Source organism: Pseudorca crassidens, chromosome 10 (genome assembly GCF_039906515.1).
Source record: "Pseudorca crassidens isolate mPseCra1 chromosome 10, mPseCra1.hap1, whole genome shotgun sequence".
In the NCBI taxonomy this organism is placed as follows: Eukaryota; Metazoa; Chordata; class Mammalia; order Artiodactyla; family Delphinidae; genus Pseudorca; species Pseudorca crassidens.
Window position 1 is genome coordinate 89,981,256 of NC_090305.1, and position 22,199 is coordinate 90,003,454.

The following is a 22,199-nucleotide window of genomic DNA, read 5'->3' on the forward strand; positions in this document are numbered from 1 at the left end:
ACATATATATACATTCTTTTTCATATTCTTTTCCATTATGATATATCACAGGATATTGAATATAGTTCCCTGTGCTGTACAGTAAGACCTTGTTGTTTATCCATTCTATATATAACAGTTTGCATCTGCTAATCCCAAACTTCCACTCCATCCTTCCCCCATCCCTCCTCCCCCTTGGCAACCACAAGTTTGTTCTCTGTGTCTGTGAGTCTGTTTTGTAGACATGTTCTTTTGTGTCATATTTTAGATTCCACACACAAGTGGTTATATTTCTTTCTTTTTTCTGGAGACTGATGAAGTACCATGTCATATCAAAGTCACTGCAGAGTCCTGCAGTCAAGAAATAACGTTTCACTTGGTTTAATCCAACGTATCCATATTCCTTTCAGAATATGGAACGTTTTCATGAATAATACTTCTTAGCATCTTGGTAAACTGATACTTTGAAAAGATTCAGGATTGTGCTGTTGACCCTTTGAGCAGAGCTAGACTCGAATTATGGCTTCTGTTTAGAAGAATCCTTATGAAGTGTTGGAGGTTTGACCACCAGCTGCCTTGCTGGGGGTGACTGCGTGAGTCGTCTCAGCCGAGGCTCCCTCACTCTCCGTCCTTCCCCACCAGGATGTGTGCCCCTTCTGGGGCCTCCGTGAAATGTCTTCTCTCCCCTGCTTCTGAGGCCTTTGTGTAGCTGGGCCAGGCTGCCAGGATCAGAGGTGAGGGAAGGAAAACCTCCCGTTGCTCCAGCCGCCTTCCGGCAGCTCTGGGGTGGGCCAGAGGCCCAGTAGCTGTTGTGAGCCCTGAAATCCTAGGGGAGGGACCAGCTGCTCCTCTGTCTTCTTGGTTATCTAACATTGGAAATCTGGGCCACCTGCTTCTTGTCTGGAGACTTGATGTTGCCAGTTTCCACCCCATCTTCCTCTCACATATTGACCCAGGGGTGACGCCTCTACCTGGCTCCTTGGAAACGGGCTCTGATTTTATTTAACTTTTACATAGGCACTCAAAAACCATGCAGTGATCCTACCTGAGAGGAAGCAAGTGGAGCAATAGGAAACTTCACTATAAAGGGAGACCAGGGCTTCCCTGGTGGCGCGGTGGTTGAGAGTCCGCCTGCCGATGCAGGGGACACGGGTTCGTGCCCCGGTCCGGGAGGATCCCACATGCCGTGGAGCAGCTGGGCCCGTGAGCCATGGCCGCTGAGCCTGCGCGTCCGGAGCCTGTGCTCCGCAACGGGAGAGGCCACAACAGCGCGAGGCCCGCGTACCGCAAAAAAAAAATAAAAAAGGGAGGCCAGGGCCCCGTTCTCCTCCGTGTTCTGTGCTTCAGTGTGCTCGTTTGCCAGGACTGATGTAATGAGATACCACAAGCTGGGTGACGGGAAGAACAGAAATTCATTCTCTCACAGTTCTAGGCTAGAAGTTTAAAGGTCAAGATGTTGGCGGATTTGGTTCCTTCCAAGGGCCGTGGGTGAGAGTCAGTTCCAGGCCTCTCTCCTCGCTTCCGGTGGTTTGCTGGCAATCTTTGGCATCCTTTGGCTTGTAGAAGCATCAGCTCCATCTCTGTCTTCATCTTCGTATGGCCTTTTCCCTCGGTGTGTCTGTCTCCAGATTTCTCCTTTTTATAAGGACATCCGTCATAGTGGATTAGAGGCCACACTAAGGATCTCATTTTAAATTGATGACCTCCTTAAAGACCCTTTCTCCAAATAAGTTCGCATTCTCAGGCGCTTGGCGTTACGACTTCCACATGTTATTACGGGGGGCGGGGGGGGCAGGGCATAGTTCAACCGTAACTTTGAATGTGAGGGAACACCGGGATGGTGATGACAGTATGGCATCCCTCACTCCAGCTGGAAGCTGGGGGAAGGGGGGCTGTTAACATTGCCGTGCCATGACCTGTGGGAGAGTGTGGTAGACACAGCACCGGAAGCCTCAAATATTTGGGACGTAGTACTCATTTCATGCTTACAGAGCATCAGTTAGGTTTGCTTCCGTCATCTCATCAAATCCTTATGAAAAGCACCCCACTTCCCTAGAGACACTCCTCCCAGGTGCCTCCCCTGACCTCTCCAGCCATATTTCCAGTCATTTCCCTCTTGTTTTCCTGCTCAAGCCACTCAGGACTCATTTCCTCGAGAGGAATCTTGTTATCAGGGAGGTAGGCAGAGGCCAGACAGGAAAATCAAGGGCAAAGCATTTGCGACCTCTCTGGCAGAGGCTCTTACACATTCGAGTCAGGCCATAATATGTGCTGGGAGCTGACGGATTGTTGAGGAAGTTTCTCAGAGCAGTTCAGGCAGGAAGTACAGAATAGCTTCTATTGGACCAAAGTCAGAAATAAAGGCGAAAGACATTTGTATGTATACAGTGCACTCAGAAATTTGTTTTCCGCCCAGGGTGTGAAGGAAGGGGAGCTCGGGGAAGGGGAAATGGCCCCTCAGGGAGTCTAGGAGACGCATGTGTGCCTGAGAATGGCTTGGATGCAGGCAGTCGTGGCATCTCCAGGGACGTGTTGGTCCCCAGCTGGACAAAGCCAGATCCTCCACCTGCATCATGGAGCTGTACCTGTCCAGGTGTAGTTAGAGCCACACACAACTCTCAGTTTTAGGAAAGCAGGTTACATTGCATCCACGGCAGTTTTCCAGCCACTTCCTGGCACCTGGGGCTGTGGGAAGAGAGAAGGAGGCTTGATTTTTGGAACCATGGTCTCGTGAGGAGTCCGAAGATATGGATGGTGGTGGTCTGTGATGCTCAACCTTATGTGTCCACTTGCTCGGCCATGGGGTGCCCCGTTATTCGGTTACACGTTATACTGGGTATTCCTGTGAAGGTGTTTTTGGATGAGATGAATATTTAAATCAAAAGACTGAGTAGAGTAGATTCCTCTCCCCAATGTGGGTGGGCCTCATCCACTCACCTGATGTCCTGAATAGAACCAAAAGGTTGCCATTCCTCTCAAGTAAGAGAGAGTTCTTCCTGCCTGATGGCCTTTGGACTGGACATCAGCTTTTTCCTGCCTTTGGACTCAAACTGAAACTTTAGCAGTTCCTGGGTCTCGAGCCGACCAGCCTTAGGGTTAGGGCTAGAACTGCACCACTGTCTCTCGTGGGTTCCAGCTCACCAACTCACCCTGCAGACCTTGGGACTTGCCTGTCTCCATAACTGTGTGAGCCAATTCCTTATTAAAAAAAAAAAAACCTTTCTATCTATGTTCATCTATTCATCCATACGTATGTGTACACACACACACACACACACACACACACAGACACATGTGCACAGTGGTTCTGCTTCTCTGAAGAATCTTGACTAACACAGGGTCTCAGCTAGAAATGAGCAAACTAGGGCCCATGAGCTAGATCCAACCTGCCATCTGTTTTTGTACAGTCCACGAGGGAAGAATGGTTTTCCCTGATACATATTTGTAATCGATTTGATGATAGGAACATTTATAATAACTTTGATCCCCAAGTAAGCAAAATGTTACCCCTCCACACCCTAATTCCCTTCTTCTCATTAGTAGACCTATATTACTAAAAATTGTTCTCATATACTTTGAAATTCATCAGTGAAAGTTGTGGAAATGTGTTTTTTCTCTTCTTATGTAAGTACCTACTTAATGTCCTTGATTTTGTGTCTGGGCCCACATATCTTAAGATATTTACTGAAAAAGTTCTCTAGCCCATCATCTAAGATCTGACGGTCCTATAACTGAAAAAATGTTGTGGGTATCTTAAAGACATCTACAGCACATCTTTCCCCCTTTATAACTTTAAAAAGTATCTATGTTAATATTCTGCAGGAATCTTTTTAACATTAAAAAAACAACAAAAAAAGGAAAATTTCCCAATGGATGTAATTAGAGCAAAGATGGCATCTTTTTCCTGGATGAAGGTGAATTCAGGGGAGGAGGGGAGCGGCGTCCTCGGAGTCTCTCAGGCCGGCTGGCATTGTGTGTTGTGCTCACCGGAACTGGGTCTTTACAGTGTCCTGAGTAGCAGCCTCGATTTGGCCCCAACCCATCCCTCTGGCCCCAGGCACCTTGAATCACTGCAGTCGTGTTTGTCATTGCTTTCTTTTATTTGCCGCCGTTCATGTCCTTTTTATGAAGCCGCCTTGAATTTGTCTGGGAGCATTCTTTGTTTATTGTCTTGAAGTGAAGAGAACTCAGCTGCTTCAGAATAGAGTGTAGAAAGTCAGACTGCCCAGGGTCTCCCGCCTTGCTACTGGGTGACACCTGGGAGCCCCTTTGTCCAAGGTCACTGAGAGTCCATCCTGAGGGGAGACCCAGCCAGGCTCTGTAAACGATGGCCTCGGCTTCAGTAGGCCCTCCTTGGTGGGTTTACACGTGCCGCCAAACGAGAAAGGCAGTCGTGCTCACAGAGAAGCGTAGGTTTTTCACCTGCTCGTTAAGCTAAGAGGAGATCTACCTTTGTGTTCCTTGAGAAGGTAAGACTCTGGATCCCACAGTCAGAGATGGGACTCGTAAGATGCAAGGCATGGCCTGTCGGGCAGTCTGATTCCATAGGAAGTTTTTTCCTACCCCAGGCCTTTTGCACTTGCAGTTCTAGTTGGCTAGGAAGATTCTGGCCTACACTCTGCGTGGCCGTCTCTTTCTCAAACTTCAGATCTCAGCTTAGGTGTTTAGAGTGGTCTTTTTCAGCGTAAAGTACAATAACCCAACTGAGTGTCCCTTCGACATATTTTATAAAGCCCCTACTTTGTCCAGGGACTGTTCTAAGAATTAGGGATAAAAACAACCAACCAAACAAAAACCTTCACAACCCAAACAGTCAAAATTCTGTTTATTTGCAGTGTTTCTCAAACTTCAGCATGCATCGAGTCATCTGAAGGGCTTGAAAAAACAGACCGCGTGGCCCCCGAGTGTCTGGATCTGTTGGTCTGGGTGGTGCTCGAGAACCTGCATTTCCTATAATATCCCAGGTGCTACTGGTCCTGCTGGTCCGGGGACTCCACTTTGAGAACCACTGGTTTAGTGGGTAACGCTCCTCTCAGACCAGTGCTTGTTTGCCTAACATGATTTGCAAGTCTTTTTCTTTGTTTACTTGTGCTTTTTTTTTTTTCCCTCCCCCCGGCGGAATGGGTACTCTGTGAGGGGGGAGTCATCTCTGCCTTATCCCCAATGTAGCCCTGGTGCCAGGAGAGTGACCAGCACACAGTAGGTGCTCCGTAGATACTTGAAGGACTGAGAAGGGGTGAAGGCCGGCAGGCAGCAAGGAAAAGCTCCCTTTGCTGTTCCTCCCTGTGTCTGCCCTTCTTCATTTCGCCACTTCCACGATCCATGAGAAATTTTGGCAGGTGGGACGGGTAGAACCTGGGTTAGCTTGTCATCCCCAGTGAAAACCTCAGGTGTTCAGTCAGATTACTGAAGTGAAAACAATTCTTTATGCCTCAAGGGGGTAAGATTGTAGAGCAGGCAAGTGAGAGATCGGGGAATGGTGGGTGTCCACACGTATGGGATGGGCGGTGTGAGGGAGATTGCAATCGGAGACCTCGTGACATTTAAGCATCCAGACTGTTTTTTTTTTTTTTTTTTTTTTTTTTTTTTGCGGTACGTGGGCCTCTCACTGCTGTGGCCTCTCCCGTTGCGGAGCACAGGCTCCGGACGCGCAGGCTCAGCGGCCATGGCTCACGGGCCCAGCCGCTCCGCGGCACGTGGGGTCTTCCCGGACCGGGGCACGAACCCGTGTCCCCTGCATCGGCAGGCGGACTCCCAACCACTGCGCCACCAGTGAAGCCCCAGACTGTTTTAAAAAGAGCTCCCAGAATTTGGGCAGTGAGATAACCCTTGTTGAGAGTTATCTTCGTGCCTACATTTTTTAGATTAGAGAGAAGTCTGTGCTATGAAATCTCCCCACAGAGACAACAAGAGGCCAGCCTTCTTTATGCCTGGACACAGACCTGCCAGTTACAGAAGAGCCCCAAGTGTCTTTGTACCTCCCATCTGGCGTCTTAAGGAGTTTTCTGAAAAGCGTTTTGGTATTATTTGGCACCATTTGTAATTGATGAGTCCTGCGAGAGAAACGAAGTGTCTTAGTCCATTCTGTCTGCTGTAACGAAATACTATTGACTGGGTGGTTATAAACAGCGGAAATTTATTTCTAACAGTTCTGGAGGCTGGAAGTCCAAGATCAGGACGTCAGCAAGCTCAGGTTTGGGGCGGAAGGCCCTCTTCTGGGTTGCAGATGGCTGTCTTCTTGTTGTCTCCTTACATGGTGGAAGTGGGGGAGGCCTCTCTGCGGGGCCTCTTTTATAAGGGCACTAATCCTGTTCATGAGGGCTCCAACCTCCTGAGCTAACTACTTCCAGAGGCCCCACCTCCTAGTACGTCACCTTGGGGAATTAGGTCTCAACATAGGAATTTTGGGGGGCACAAATATACAATTCTGAAGCACTAAGGTAGGCGTGGCCCATGGCCCGAGCAGTCCCTAGGCCCAGGAGACATAGGTATAATTTGTTTCCTGGGCACCCAAATCGTAAAAGCATTCTCAGCACAAATGAAGGGTCACCAACTTCCTTGTGCTTTGGATCCATTCTACCTCAGATGAGATCCAGCGCCAGTATCTGGGAGGACTTCCGCAAAAACTGTGGACCCCCTAGGACTGCAAATAAAATGTGGCACTTGTGTTCATTTTCTGATTGCGGGGGTGTGTGTGCAGCTCTCCTCAATGCTGGTAACAATCTACACACCCAAGAAGCCAAAGGGAATTTGGTTTGAGATGTTAGAAGACATGAGTTATTTTTTTAATTGTGATTATTTACATACTCATGTGTGCACCTATATCTGAATATATATCATAAAATTTGCCATTTGAATCATTTTTAGGTGCACAGTTCAGTGCACTAAGTACATTCACACTGTTGTGCAACTATCACCTTTACCTGTTTCCGAAACCTTTTCATCACTCTAAACGGAAACTCTGTAGCCATTAAGCAGTAATTCTGCATCCCTCTGCCCCCCAGCCCCTGGTAACCACTTAAGTTTCTGTCTCTCTGAATTTGCCTATTCTAGATATTTCATATAACTGGAGTGACACAACATCTGTCTCTTTTTGTCTGGCTTGTTTCACTTAATGTTTTAGGGGTTCATCCATGTTGTGATGTGTATCAGAACATCATTGCTTTTTTTTATAACTGAATAATATTCCACGGTATGTTTACACCCCATTTTGTTCAGCTCTTGATGGGTACTCATGTTGTTTCCATCTTTTGGCTGTTGGGAATAATGCTACTATGAACATTAGTTTACAAATATCTTTTCGAGTCCCTGCTTTCAATTCTTTTGGGTTTATTCCAGGACGTGAAATGACTGGATCATCCGGTAATTCTACATTTAATTTTTGAGAAACCACCAAACCGTTTTCCAGAGCCACTCTAGCATTTTTACATTTTCACCAACAATGTACAAGGGTTCCGGTTTCTCTCCTTTCCAACACTTGTTATTTTCCGTTTTTCTGATAGCAGCCCTCTTAGTGGATGTGAGGTCGTTTCTCGTTATGGTTCTGATTTGCTTTTCCCTAATGATTACTGATGCTGAGCATCGTTTCATGTGCATATTGGTCAGCTGTGTATCTTCTGTGGAGAAGTGTCACCTGAAGTCCTTTGCCTGTTTTTATTTATTTATTTTTAACATTTTTTTTTTGGCGGTACGTGGGCCTCTCACTTTTGCGGCCTCTCCCGTTGTGGAGCACAGGCTCCGGACGTGCAGGCTCAGCAGCCATGGCTCACGGGCCCAGCCGCTCCGCGGCATGTGGGATCTTCCCGGACCGGGGCACGAACCCGTGCCCCCTGCATCGGCAGGCGGACTCTCAACCACTGGCCACCAGGGAAGCCCCCTTTGCCTGTTTTTAAATTGAGTTATCTTTTTGTTGATGAGTTGGATTAAGGTGGGCCCCTATCCAACATGACTGGATTTCTTTATGGATTATAGACAGTAAACATCACATAGATGATTTGCACATCCTTTCTCCCATTCTGTAGGGTGTCTTTTCGCTTTCTTAATAATGTCCTTTGGTGTACAAAGTTTCAAGTTTTGATAAAGTCCAATTTGTCTGTTTTTCTTTTGTTGTTCATGCATTGGTATCACATCTGAGACTCCGCTGCCAAGTCCAAGCTCATGAAGATGACCTGAGGTTTCCTTGGACTAGGAGATCAAGTCAACATTTATCACATCTTTGCTTAAGATCGTACTGATACATTGCTTCTGTGAATCCCCTGAATTATATGCAAAATTGTCTGCTTTCTCTGGCACTTTACATGTGCCTCTTTGTTAAAAACTAAATAGCACTGAAGCATTTTGGTATCACGTGAGTTACCGGCTGGTTGCTATGGAGTTTTGATTGCTCACATCTCCCAAGGCATTACTTTGAGAGGCAGGTGTCCTGGCTTACCCTGTGGACCGTGAACATGCTCATTGAGTCTGGTAGTGGATCTATCATACTTGCACGTCTCTTCTCTCTATATAGGATGAGGATTCGCTGAGCTCTCGTGGGTTTTAAGAAACACAGTTAATATGTGGCCTTGTTACAAAATGTAAAACTACACACCACAGTATATACTTCTTTTGGAATTATGCTTGACGCTAAATGAAGGAGTGACTTCCAAGCCTGGCTTATAAATTGTGCTTGTTGCTCATAAGGAAAATGAGATCATGGTACATAAGGTAGATATTAAAGAAGTGATTCTGGTAAGGAGGAGGGAAAAGCAAAAGGGTTAATGGAGTGGAAAATAGAAACCAGGTCACATTCCTGGAAAGGCTGGGTCAACCAGAGCCAGAAGATTTAAAACTCAGCTAAAAATTGGTCATGTATAAGTCTCCCCGCGGAAGTACCGCTTAAAATGTTGGCTTGGAATCCAGCAAGCGGGCATGCCCATGTACTTAAGGAAATAGAGTCCATACGTACTGGCAACAGTGCTCAGGTCAGACTGAAGGGGGTTCTTAGAAGCTCATTTTTCCATCAGCCCCCAATACCCCTTGTCCCTAAGACTCAACTCAAAAACCAAGTGGGCAGGTTTTGTTTGTTCATTCTGGGTAAAGGTTAGGCATTTGCAAAGTCAACATTCCTTGCCTCAAACACCCTGCTTCTCAGAAAATGGAAAAGCTTAAATCGTATGTAATTAGGATTTATTCAGCCCCTCTATGCAGTCCATTGGCACCGAGAAACTTCTTTCTGGAGGTGGATGGGCCTTTGGGACCTTGTGTCCTCTGCTTACAGCACTTTGGAGATCATTTATGAAGGCAGGAAGAGCTGACTGGGTGGCAGCAGGGGTTGGAAAGCCTCCCTGTTTGACAGGAGTCATTGACATTAGTTTATACAGCAGGGGACCATTCAGGAGCCTGCCTACTTAGAGAAGCTGTGTGGCCCTGAAACGAAATTTCCTTCTTCATTATGCATGTGATGAGACCATTTCATCAGATCAGGTACTCCTCCTCTGGACAGTGGTAAAAACTGGTAGGAAAAGCTTTCGCTGGAAAGGAAGGGAGGAGGAAACTCACTTTTTGTCTAAGCTCCTGATCTGTGTGTGCATGATGGGTGATGGCAAGTGGAGCCCTGGATGGAGAAACATGTTCTAGCCAGAAGCCAATTTGCACTTTGTAGAAGTGATGAGTAAGCTTATTAAGCTTATCACCTGTCATGGCATAGAAATGGGAAGCAACATGGTTATAAACAGATTTATCCTTGGGCTGGAAAAAGGCAGAGGATGAAAAGGGTGGCAGGTTATCCAGACTCTTAACGACGAAATGTTGTGTGCCCCGAAAGTCATGTGTTGAAGCCCTAACCCTCAAATGTGATGGTATTTGGAGGTGGGACCATGGGGGGTTAATTAGTTTTAGATGAGGTCATGAGGGTGGGGCCCCCACGATGGGATTAGAGTCTGTGAAAGAAGAGAGAGAGACCAGAGCTTTCTCTCTCTCTGCCGTGTGAGGACCTAGCAAGAAGACAGCCATCTGCAAGCCAGAAAGAGAGGGGTCACCACAACCCAGCCATACCGGCACTCTGGCCTTAGACTTCCAGCCTCCAGACTGGAAGTGAGAAATAAATTCCTGTTGTTTAAGCCACTCAGCCTGTGGTATTTTGTTAGGGTAGCTTGAGCTAAGAAACAGTCAATTAGGTATGAACCTCCCCCAGAGTGAAAACCCATGAGCCCCTGTCATGGAGATGCTGCTTCCCAGGCCAGTGATGAAGTGTGGGTACAAAGAACTGGTCTCACTTTGCCCCTGAGCCTGTACATCTCTTTCAATTTGAGTGAGTTGCTTCCCTAAGTCTTCTTTGTTTTCTTATCTGCAAAACAAGGATAATAAACCCACCCATCTCACAGGCAATTTAAGGTTAAGCAAGTAAAACATTTAGCATGGTTTCTAACATATTAGGTGCTCCGTAAGTGTCGGCCATATTGAATAGGGATTTATGGTCAAGTGTTTGGTTCTCTCCTGTCCCCCCACTCTTACTACACAACATTCTCTCTTCCACTGCTTTATGCGCTCAAGCCACACTGGCTGTCTTTTCGGTTTGTTTTAAATAAACCATGTCTCTCCCACCACGGGGCCTTTGCACGTGCTGTTTGCGTGGCTTGGAATATCACTTCTGTCTTTTCCTAGTTAACTCACATTCATCCACTGGCTCTCAGCTCAACCATGACTCTTGTGAGAGACTCTCCCTGAAATCCATGGCACTAGCTCTCCGGTCCGTCGTCCCCTCTCCCACTCTAACCTTGTTGACATTTTAAAAGTATTTGTGTGATGACTGGATTTTTATTCTCTTTCCCACTAGATGTAAGCTCCATGAGAACTCATGGCCCTGAACACAGTGGGCACAAAAACTCCTGGCTGAACAAATCCATCCTGGCTTCTGACACAGTGCCTAGAGCATAGAGGTGATCATGATTCTTCAGAGCTAAAAGTGCTAAATCAGACCCATACCGTTTGGGCTGGCAGCTGAGGAGGAGGAATGAATGCACGAGTCAACGTGATCCTAATGTGTTTTCGAGAGACTCAGACGTCTAGGGAGTTTCATTGGGCTTTTGACAAGAATCACTGCATTGGTAAGCAAGTTTAAGTTTGCAATAGCCCCAATTCAAGGAAGGATCATTAATTCCTCATTTTTCATTTTAAAAAGATGCTGAGTGCATGTGGTCAGCGTTCCGCCACTGAAAGGCAAAAACCATGTTCGTTATAGGCAAAGCACATGCCCCCACGGACCGTGCCCTTTTAGGATTAGCTTAAACTGGAAGCTAAAGGAAAATGGATCATGTAATCAGAAAACCCCATCTGAATGAAACCCCAGGAACCACACTTTGTTTTCTAGCTGCTTTCGGGAATTCACATTTAATCAAAATTGAAGAGTACAGCGGTTGCCGTGAGAACTCTTGCATCTCATCTCCGTTTTAATGATTTCTTTTTAATTAGTTGATGCTCTGCAGATATCCTAGTGTGCTTCAAACAACTGGGAAACAGAAAAAGAAGTGGGAGTTGCAGTTGCTTCTGGCAGAATTGTGTTTGCTTCCTTGGTTCTGGGCAATCTTGCTAACAAGTAACCTGTAACCTACCGCTAAGGCTACAACTAGATAATTACTTGGTTAATTTTCATACTTTAGTTTACAATCCTAATGAGTTCTCTGACTCGTATTCCCTAGGCAATGTAGAGTTCTATCTCGTCACATTTGTGGTTCTTGTATTTGGAGTCTCCTGTTTTCATTTAAAAGATGAAAAGCTTAATTAGTGCCCCCCGTTCCTAGATTTTTATACGCTGTCGTATGCTTTTGCCAGGAGTGTTAGGATATTTTGTCATTTAAAACTCAAAAGGGAACTGAGTGAAATGCCTGTCACTTTGAAGCAGTTTCTTTCATCGTAAGCATGACGAGGTTACAAAGAGTAGCGTAACGCAAACGGACTTAATAGTCACTGCTTGAGAAGCCCGTGGAGGCAGAGTTGGGAAAGGTAAAGGGTTTGGCGTCAGGAGGATGCAAATTCAAATCACATCTCTACACTCATCTGGGCAAGGTTCTTAGTCTGAATGTGAACTGGTGATAAGGCCCTTTGCCTGGCAGAACTGCCCTATGGATTTGGTGAGATCGTGAGGTCCCGTGTTTTGCACACCCACACCTGATGGTCTCTGTATTGGTGCTATCCAACAGAAATGAAATGTGGGTCGCATCTGTGATTTAAATGTTTCCAGTAGCCACATTAAAAAGTAAAAAAGGTGGGCTTCCCTGGTGGCGCAGTGCTTGAGAGTCCGCCTGCCGATGCAGGGGACACGGGTTCGTGCCCCGGTCCGGGAAGATCCCACATGCCGCGGAGCGGCTGGGCCCGTGAGCCATGGCCGCTGAGCCTGCGCGTCCGGAGCCTGTGCTCTGCAACGGGAGAGGCCACAACAGTGAAAGGCCCGCGTACCAAAAAAAAAAAAAAAAAAAAGTAAAAAACGTGAAATGAAGTATAATTATTTTATTTAATCCAAGATATGCAAAGTATTAACATTTCAACATGCATAGACTTCTTGAAATAGTTTACATCATCTCTCTTTTGGAGCACTAAGTCTTTGAAATCCATTTTCTCAGAACAGTACAATTTAGACTCACCATACTTTAAGTGTTTAATAGCCAGCTGTGGCCAGTGGCTACTGTACTGGAAAGTGTAGCACTGGATGATCAATCAATTTTCATTTCTTTCCCTTTATATTTTAGGAATAAAGTTGCCATCCATCCAGTGGAGTGGCTGTTACGGAGCCTCGGGACTCTTTCCTCGTCGTAGTTCGGAAATCGGTTTAATCCTGGGAGAAACGACCGTTAGCACGACTGGAAGAGTACAGGTAAAGTGGTTTGTTGAATTTTAATTGCCTTAATATGGGTCTCATGGGGGAAAATGTACTCCTTGATATTTAAAATGGTCATTGAAATCAAAGAGTGCTATAAAATGCACCTAAAGATAGTGTGAAAAATATAGAGCGATCAAATTCAGTTGGTCGAAACTTGAGATTTTTGTATCTTTAGAAGAGGTCCATGAATGGATTTTGGGGGCACATAAAGCCTCCAAAATTATATGCAAATTTTTTTGTGTTGTGTATCATACGTATATTTTCCTGTGGGGAGAATCCAGTTTCCATCACGTTCTTAAATGCGCCAAGGAAATGACAGTGTAAGCAGCTGTGGTGGTAGAAATCCCTGTTGGCTACAGGGGAAATTCTGTTTACGTGGGAACTACGGTTTCATATCTGGGAGGATGGAAGTTGTACGTCGTCTCTTGTCACCGTTAACCAGGAAAATCCCTCAACTCGCCTGTTGAGGAAATGCCTGTGCTCGGAGGCACTTGGGGGCTCAGACTCACTGAAAAATGGGATTCGCGTCTCCTGACTGATGTTCACTCCAGGGCATCCACTGGTGAGCTGTGTTTATATTTTGGTTGAGGGCACAGGACTGAATACGTTCAAGTTAACTGTGCACTTGACAGTGACCTTTCCCCCGTGGGAGTGGCCATAAGGGCTATGGGAACGGGTGTTGGGTTCTGAATTCAGATCCCAGTTTGTTCATTAAGCAGCCACCGTTTGTCTCCTTGAGTCTCCTGCTCATTGATCAAATGATTTCTCAGGTCTCTTCCGACTCCTTTTAGGAGTTGATTTGCTAAATTCGGTTCGGGAAACCTCGTATGACATTGCAAATTAGGTCTGAGTGTATCCATATGAAAAAGTGATTGAAAAAATAAGTTGGAATTGAAGGGTCCGGAATTGGGATTAGAATGTATGTTACTTTTTATTTCCCTCCACTGTTTCACACGGGGCACAGACTGACCCCTAAATCCAGAGGCACCCAGGGAGCCCTGAGTGGAAACCCCTCAACTTCAGCCTGATGGCACATGACTGTTCAGGTGGGAGATCTTTGCTCTTGTAGCCACGTACACCCCTCTGGCCTTTAATGAGAACACACAAGGCAGGAAGGCTATTTCTCCAAAGAAACCCACGCACTTAGTCTTATACCCAACCTGTGTGTGTCTTGCCGCGTTTTTGTTTGTTTTGTTTTTGCGGTACGTGGGCTCCTCACTGCTGTGGCCTCTCCCGCCACGGAGCACAGGCTCCGGACGCGCAGGCTCAGCGGCCACGGCCCACGGGCCCAGCCGCTCTGCGGCATGTGGGATCTTCCCGGACCGAGGCACGAACCCGTGTCCCCTGCATCGGCAGGCGGACTCTCAACCACTGCGCCACCAGGGAAGCCCTCTTGACGCAATTTGTAATTCATCTGATTGGTGTTGGTTCTCGGTGACACACTAACTAGCAAGAAAGGGTGTGAGGTTAAGAGAGCTGGAGATGGGGTGCTGCTCCTGGGAGCCAAGGATCCAATTCTGTTGGAAGTTGAACTTGGAGAGTATTGGAAAACCATGGTGCTAACAGGCCACCTTTTGCAAACACTAAGGCAGCAGGTGTAATTATCTTTGCGATGCCTGGTCTGGAAGAGGTTATGAACAGATATCTTAATAGTGAGGAATAAATATATCGGTGTCGTATCTACATTAAGTTTGTTCTAATGGAAGTACGACTACTAATGACTAGTCTTAAGATGTTGGCCACAAGGGAGGAATATGGGTTCGAACAGGGTGTGTTGGAGGAAACTAAGTCTCAGATACCTAAACACCTGGCCACTTCAATCCAAATTTCAGTGAGAAAACCAGGTGTCTGTCTGGCATCACAGCAAATGAAAATGATACCTTTCGTAATCCCAGTCATTCGTTCATTTGTGTATGTATGTATGTACATATGTCTTTTTAGTAGACATTATAGCTGACATCTGTGTGAACGCTATCATGGGGGAACAATTCGTAGCGAATTCAGTATTTGGGATCCTGTGGGTTGCTGCGGTGTGAAACATACCAGTTTTGAAGCCCACCCACTTTGGTGACCCTTGCTATTCTATGAAAATATTGTGGCTTTTGCAGATGCATGTTAGCAATGGAAAGTTGGGTCTCGCTACTCAGAGATGTTGTTAGATATTACCGACAGGCAGTAATGGTGGCAGTAAACCAAAGGGGTTTTGTTGTGAACACGAGCTTGGTTGATAAACTTGCTCAGTTATTCCAGTTTATAGCATAGTGGGCCAAGTTGAGGCTTTCTGTAAGGCAGACAGTCAGTCATTCGAATGCTAGATTTTTTCCTAACAAACAAACAGACCTGTCTTTGGATTCGGAGCAGAATGAAGGTAGTGGATGACCTGAAACGCTCAAATTCTTCCGAGGCAGCAGGTAATACAATGAAGGGAAAAAAAAATACACACTGCAAAAGGCTTTTATTTTATAGGCACCACTGCAAAATGAGGAATCACTTCAAAACATATCAAATAGAAAATAATAATTTATTTTAACTTCATTTTACTTACTGTTTATAACTAACCATGGTTCTCTGAATTTGCTCGAAAAAGTCTGTCCCTTTGAATCTACAAAGCAAAGGTTTACTACAGTGAGCACTTAAAATTCCACAAACCGTCTCCATCCACAACTTTCCTGTACATGCAAAGTCCTCCAACGGGTTGCAGTATCTGCAAACATGCTTTAAACTTCCACGAAGCTGTGTTATAGTTTGCCTTCTGTTAAAAACCTTTACACTCTCTTGGGAACTTTAACCAGGAGAAGAATGTTTGTTTAAATTTATGTGTAGTATACCTCGTGAACCACAGAGTTTGGTGGTTTTTGGAGCTGAAGCTTTGACCTAATGTTAAACGGTCACTCACATATTATAAAGTAGGGTTCCATTAAAAATACATACTGGCAGTCGTATCTGAGTTTTCGGCAGGCAAAAAAAAAAGTGTGTTTAACTAACTTTCGTATATGAATATAGTGTGTAAACAAATTCTTCTGTGAAGGTATGCTTAATAAAAGAGCTTTTTGAAATTTTAAAAACTTCATGTGAAAGGTAACGCGTATAAAAAGTACCATTGCTATTTGAAAAAAAGCTCTGTTTTGTTAATATTGCCTTCCAAGACAGTTACGGGTGGTTTTTCTCCGCTTAAAATAGAGCTAAGACGACACCCAGAGTGAGTGGGTAGGGCTCGCTGATTTCGACTATAAACATGATGACACTATTTATCTTATATACAAAAGCTTGCCGCATTGAACGAGGCAGGAATTGCTACCTCAACGGTAGTGTTCTCTCTTATGTACATAATGCAGAAGGGAAAATTATACAGTAGTCACCGATAGGAACGAATTGTATACTCTAGTGCCGTCTGGAGATTTCGTGCCATGGGTTAAGAGTTCTTGGATCGTCATCCAGTTATCAAATATCTTTTTATTCCTCTTCTTCATCATCTTTTTGTGGCTGAGTTCCAGGATGTTCATCTCCTTCCTGTCGTCGGCCCCTTGCTGCTCCTTCAGGCAGTCGAGCCGGCTCTGCATCATGAACTCGCGCCTCCGCCTCTGCTCCTTGGCCTTCACCACGTGCTGCTTCCTCTCCTCCTTGCTCCAGTACCGCCCCATCTTCAGCTCGCTCACCGCATCGTCGTCCGTGGTCATGCCGCTGCGCTCCTCGCGGATCTTGAGCGCGCGCTCCCGCAGCAGGCGATCCCGCACCGGCCGCTTGGTGATGTAGCGCGTCCCGTCGCTCCGGATCTTCACTTTCCACTCCATTCTCGGCTCCGACTGGTTGGCCGAGTTCAGGTCCTTGCACATGCTCACCAGGCTCATCTGGCTTTGCGCGTACTCCACGGCCGACTTCTGCTGGATCAGCTGCATGTAGCTCTGGTAGTGCTGCGCGTGCGCCGGGATGTGGGCGTGTTTGTAGGGGGAGTGCGGGAAGGGCGACAGGTACGAGCCGCCGCCCAGCTTCTGGCTGGGGGTGGGGCTCCCGCTGCCGTCGTCGCTGGGTTTCCTCTCCTTGCCCTCCAGGGCCTGGCTGGGGTCCAGCTCTTCCGGGGAAGGGCTGTAGTCCGGAGAGCCCACTTCGGGATCTTCCGTGATGGAGAGCAGATTCCTTGGGGACGGCCCGTACGCCTCGGTGGTCCCCGCGGCGCCTTCGCTGCCGGGGCCGCCGACGCCCTCGGCCGCTCGCCTCAGAGAGTTGTCGGGGGACATCTCCAAGGTGAGCGGGGTGCTCCGGCAGCTCTCGCCTGTGTTGTACGCGCTCGAGCTGTCTTTGTCGGACTTCTCGGGGAGCTCGGTGATGTCCGAGAGCTCGCGCCTGCGCACGTCGACGCTGGTGTTGTAGTTGCGGAAGCCGCTGTTGTGCAGCATCCAGGGCTCGCGGTACTGCTCCTTGAGCTGCTGCATCTTGTGCGCGCGCACGATGCTCAGGCACTCCAGCTCGATGCTGCGCAGCTCCTCGTTCAGCAGCTCCAGCTCCTTGTCCACGCTCTCCGGGTCGCTCTTGCTGGCGTCCAGGGGGCTGCCCGGGTAGTACAGGCCGTAGGGGCTGGCACTCTTTACCTGGCACTTGAGCTCCAGCAGCTCGCGGAAGCGCTCGCACTCGTCCACCGGGATGCCCAGGTAGTCGGCGTCGGCGCAGTCGGCCGAGATGAAGGACTCGTTGCTGAAGGGCAGGTCGCTGCTGCCCAGGGTGTCCTGGCTGCACGTGAGCTTCCTCTGGCCGGCCAGTGGCGGGGAGGCCGCGGGGGCGTCGTCGCCGTTGTTCTCCTGCTCTGAGCTCTCGTCGTTGCGCGTGCTCTCGTCCGTCCGGCCCACGCCACTGTCCTTCTCGTGCTGGTTGGACAGGATGGTGGCCGTGTCTGTGGTTCCCCCGTCTTCCTCGTGCTTCTTCTACACGACAGAAAACAAGAACACACGGGCACAGTGAGGGGCGCCGGAGGTGCAGTTCCCAGGTGTGACTCTTCCTGTAGGAGGGGGGCCTGGGAATTAGCTACGGGTTAACTACCCGGTCAGCCTGACCTGGGGGAGCCACTGAACCTCCTTCTCGGCCTCAGTTTCCGCACCTGGGAAAGGAGGACGATAGTCACCTTACCTCACCGAATGATTCCAGCCATTCGAGGACCCCTGTGCACGCACGGGAAGCAGGAGGCATAGGTGATGTCCTTTTAGCTCCTAAGGCCCTCGATTAGCAGTCACTTACTTAGGGTATCTCTGACAATGGTGGTGGCATAGAAGGGGGACGGAAAGGGTGCCAAGCAGCTCAGGTTAAACAGAGGGAATTGCTTTGCTTTTGAAAACATGACTTTTTTCTTTCTCTGCTCTAGTGATCTATTAATGCCGGCACAGGGGGGTTTGGTTTCGAAACGAGTGTCAGAAGGTCAGGGGTACCCGGGCATTACTGCTTTTGCTTTTATAAGCCACACGGCACTCTCGTGGTCAGGGAAAGTACGGGCTTGCCTTTCACTCGGGCGAACAGAAAAGCACTTCGTGAGTTAGTTTCCTGGCCGTCTTCCCGGCGGCAGCTGGGTTGCTCAGGGGCTTGGGCATCCCGAGGGAGATGTGGGGCCGGGTTTCCCTGCTGCTGAGAGGGCGCAGGGGCTGGCGGAGGTGGTACCTGCTGCAGCACGCCGGCGGTGAACTGCATGGCCTGGTGGTGCTGCTCTTCCAGCATGTCCATGTGCAGGTCGTCCAGAAAGTCGTTTCTGTCGTCGTCCATCCACCCCTCGTCCAGCTGGGGAGAGACAGCCGCCCACACATGCCCTTCAGCTGAGGCTCCTTGCGCTCTCATTTTATGTATTTATTTTTAAGAAAGGACAGTAACCCTGGGGAGAAGTACTTCTGGGGCCCCCTCCGGGGGTCATCGAAATGCAGGCTGCCTGTCGTTTTGCTCTACGACAGACGACTACCCCACGCTCACGGTGAAGACAGCTCCCACCCTCCCTACACGTCCGGGGGACGGACGGGGCTGCGGTCTGCTCTTTTACTGTTGGAGGGTGAGGCGCTTTCCCCCAGGTTAGCTCCTTTCGGTGAAGGAGGACACTGAGTATAGGGGCGGTGTCCAGGAGCCCTAGCCCTGCCTGCCCTTCTGCTTGACGGCCCGCACACAAGTTTAGCAGGTCCCCACGAGAAGGCACTTACAGTACGGAAAGCATTCTTTCTGAGAAAAAAAAAAAAAGGTAGCTCTACTAACCTAGCCGTTTGTTAGTCTTGGGCAAGGCCTATCACTTTGATCAGGGCTCTTCTCTCTCATGCTCATAAGAAAGCAGACCGCTCAGGGGGTCTGACATCTACCACCCGTGGGCCAAATCTGGCCTGCGGCCTATTTTTGTTTGTTTAAAAACAGCGTAATTGGAACACAGCCAAGCCCCTTTGTTTACGTATTGTCTGCGGCTGCTTCTGCACTGCAGTGGCACCGGAGACCATATACACAGCTCCCAAAGCCCATCCTACTTCTTCTTTGGCCCTTTAAGGAAGAGTCTGCTGACCAAAGTTTCTTTCCTTTTTTTCCAGTAAAAACTTTCCTACGTGGCAGATGTACGTCACGATGATTTGATGTGCATATAGACATACTGAAATAATTACCAGTCGAGTAACTAACGTATCTCACAGTGACTGTTTTTTGGGTGATGAGAGCACCTGGAGTTTAACTATAATCGTCATGCTGTACGTTCCTTAACACGCTGTGGTTGTAAATGAGACCCACACAGATACTGGTCAGGTCCTGGGAAGTCAAACATGTTGACGGGCATGACCCTGGCTGTGTTCTCCACGCCCTCATGTTCCCTCCTCCTTTCTTTCATTATGCTCTCTGCGTTAACGAACGTGCGGGGCTCGCGGTGTAAATGCCAGGGTGGATGTCAGCACGCTCCTTAGAAGGTCAAAACGAGAAACAGATTGGAAGTCCGAGCAACTCAGATTACCTTTCCGGGGTACGGAGTACCCTTCAAGCTCAGATTCGATAGGTGGGCAGTGTTCTGCAGGGCCAGGGACTTCGTTAGACTTTGTTACTGATTTTAGAACTACAGACCCAGCTTCACGTGCCGGAAGCTGACTCACCTGGAGTTCGGGCCTTGCAATTAGCAAGGAAAAGTTCTTGTTGTCTTCACTGGTTAGAAGCGCCACGGCCTCTTCGCGGTTCTGTACCTCTATCCCGTTAATCTAAAAAGGAAAAGGTGGAAGGGTAGACAAGGAGCATGAGTAAGTTGTGCAGAATCATTCTGCACTGTTGCAGGCCTGCATCTCACAGCTGGAACAGAGAACTTCCAGGCAGCTTGAAAAGAATACACTGGTTTTCAGAAGGAAAGGCCTTGCTCAAACTGACACAGTGTCTCTGGGCTACATGACAGCCCCCACGGGCGTAGTGCCCAGGCGGAGGCTACGTGAGCAGAAGTAGCTGGGACTCCAAAAGGCAGCCCTGAGAAAAATCACAGCGTTGTGAAGAGGGAAAACATCTAAGCAATTTAATGACACATAATTAAATATACTCAGGCAGGAGTCTAAATGGAATCTACTAAAGCGTGACTACGGCTAATTTTCAGATAATATCGGAGAAAAAAGCAGCACTGGGGGCTGTACGTGAACGTGCTGGAATTATGCAGCGTGTTCTGTGTTCCCAGTTTCACACTTGAATGTTTTAAGGTGGGACACAAGGTCAAGCGGGAGGGAGTCTCTCACCATCACGCCTGACCACGCTCTGGCAGGATTCTGGCTTCCTGTCCTGTCACCTTCGAGCTCTGCTGGTCTGGAGGTCTCAGCTCCAGGGTGCACGGCAATGGTTCCGTGGAGCTGGAAGGGGAGCCTGCCCTCGACTCTCTATGCCAGTGAAGGAACGGGCAGCAAAGGGGGTGATGGATCTCGTCAACGAGGGGAGGTGTGGTTGTCCGGGAGGCAGGGAGGGCCAGATAAGGAACTCAGTGCTTCCGTGGCCAAGGGCAGATGCCAGTGGAAAACTAGAGCCACTGAAAAGGCCGTTACTCCTGAGGGTTCAGCCCCGTCAGGAATGACAGTCCGGGCTGAAGTCAGGGCAAGTGTAAGAATAAGCAGTGGCAAAAGGAAACGAAAATTACTCGCAGGGAGGTAGGCAGTGATATGTCTAAACACAGTGGATTCGAAATGACAAGACAGGAATGAGCAGAGGTAGAGGCTAAGTCTTCTACCCATGAACCAGAGGCTCTCAATTTCTGTGAGATTAAAAAAGACTGTAATAGAATTTACCATGTGATCCAGCAGTGCCACCCCTGGGCATATATCCAGACAAAACTACAGTGAATTCCAAAAGACACACGCACCCCAGTGTTCACTGAAGCACTGTTTGCTACAACAGCCAAGACATGGAAGCAACCTAAACGTCCATGGACAGATGAATGGATAAAGAAGGCGTGGTACATACAGACAATGGAATATTACGCAGCCATCAAAAAGAAAGAATGAGACGATGCCTTTTCCAGCAACGTGGATGCAACTAGAGATTATCATACTAAGTGAAGGAAGTCAGAAAGGGAAAGACAACTATCTATCTTATGATGGCACTCATACGTGAAACCTAAAATATGACACAAATAAACCTATTTCTGAAGCAGAAACAGACTCACGGACACAGAGAACAGACAGGTGGTTGCCAAGGGGGACGAGGGGGGGAGAGGGTTGGATTGGGAGTCTGGGATTAGCAGAGGCAAACTGGTATATACAGAGAATGGATAAACAACAAGGTCCTACACTGTGTGTAGCACAGGGAACTATACCCAATCTCCCGTGATTAAACCTTAATGGAAAATAATAGAACGTATACACATGTATAACTGAGTCACTTTACAGCTGTAACTAACGCAACATTGTAAATCAACTGTACTTCAATAAAGAATGTTATTTGTTGAAAGAAATAATTAAAGCTTAAATTAAAAGACAATTAAAGGGAAAAAAAGACGGGTCTCAGTTTGACTCGAAAGAGCAACAGGTATCCTTTACAGATAAAGAAACTACTCTTAAAAGCCATGGCATATACCAGTTAAATGCTGAGGCATGGCGTTTAAAAGATGGCTCAAACTTGAAATGTTCGGTCCAAAATTAATCCCTCCGAGAAAGCTCAAATGAGCATTATTTTGTTTCACAAGAACTGTGGGCCTGACCTGGCCCACTGATGTGTTGTCTGTGGCCCAAAGAGAAGGGCAAGGAAAGGAGATGAGCTGGCTCATATGCTGCAAAGCGCTGGGGCAGCCTTCCTGCTTAGGTGGGGCAGGCATCCTCTCCAGTTTGTCTCACGCCTCACACACCCTGTTGCCAGGTACTTTCCATAGCTTGTACTTCAGCCATCACCTGCTCTGGCCTCACCACACACCCGATAT

At 47.8% G+C, this 22,199-nt stretch overlaps 1 protein-coding gene and 1 long non-coding RNA gene across 4 annotated transcripts in view; one reads left to right on the forward strand and one right to left on the reverse strand.

Moving 5' to 3' along the window:
* LOC137232663 (uncharacterized) overlaps nucleotides 1-22,199 on the forward strand; it is a 55,618-nt gene that overhangs the window by 9,236 nt on the left and 24,183 nt on the right. The window contains exons 2-3 of the long non-coding RNA XR_010947123.1: nucleotides 10,793-11,063; nucleotides 12,702-12,826. This is a non-coding gene — a long non-coding RNA (uncharacterized lncRNA). The remainder of the gene's footprint in view (nucleotides 1-10,792; nucleotides 11,064-12,701; nucleotides 12,827-22,199) is intronic.
* The window catches only part of PDZRN3 (PDZ domain containing ring finger 3), a 247,186-nt gene continuing 240,321 nt past the window's right edge, over nucleotides 15,335-22,199 (reverse strand). For 2 of the 3 annotated variants that reach the window (XM_067755217.1, XM_067755219.1), the window contains 3 exons: nucleotides 19,915-20,016; nucleotides 18,473-18,589; nucleotides 15,335-17,748 (listed from right to left, as the gene is read on the reverse strand). In XM_067755217.1, the coding sequence (XP_067611318.1) occupies nucleotides 16,177-17,748; nucleotides 18,473-18,589; nucleotides 19,915-20,016 (1,791 nt within the window). In that variant the 3' untranslated portion in view covers nucleotides 15,335-16,176. The remainder of the gene's footprint in view (nucleotides 17,749-18,472; nucleotides 18,590-19,914; nucleotides 20,017-22,199) is intronic. The other variant, XM_067755218.1, reaches the window with a different exon arrangement.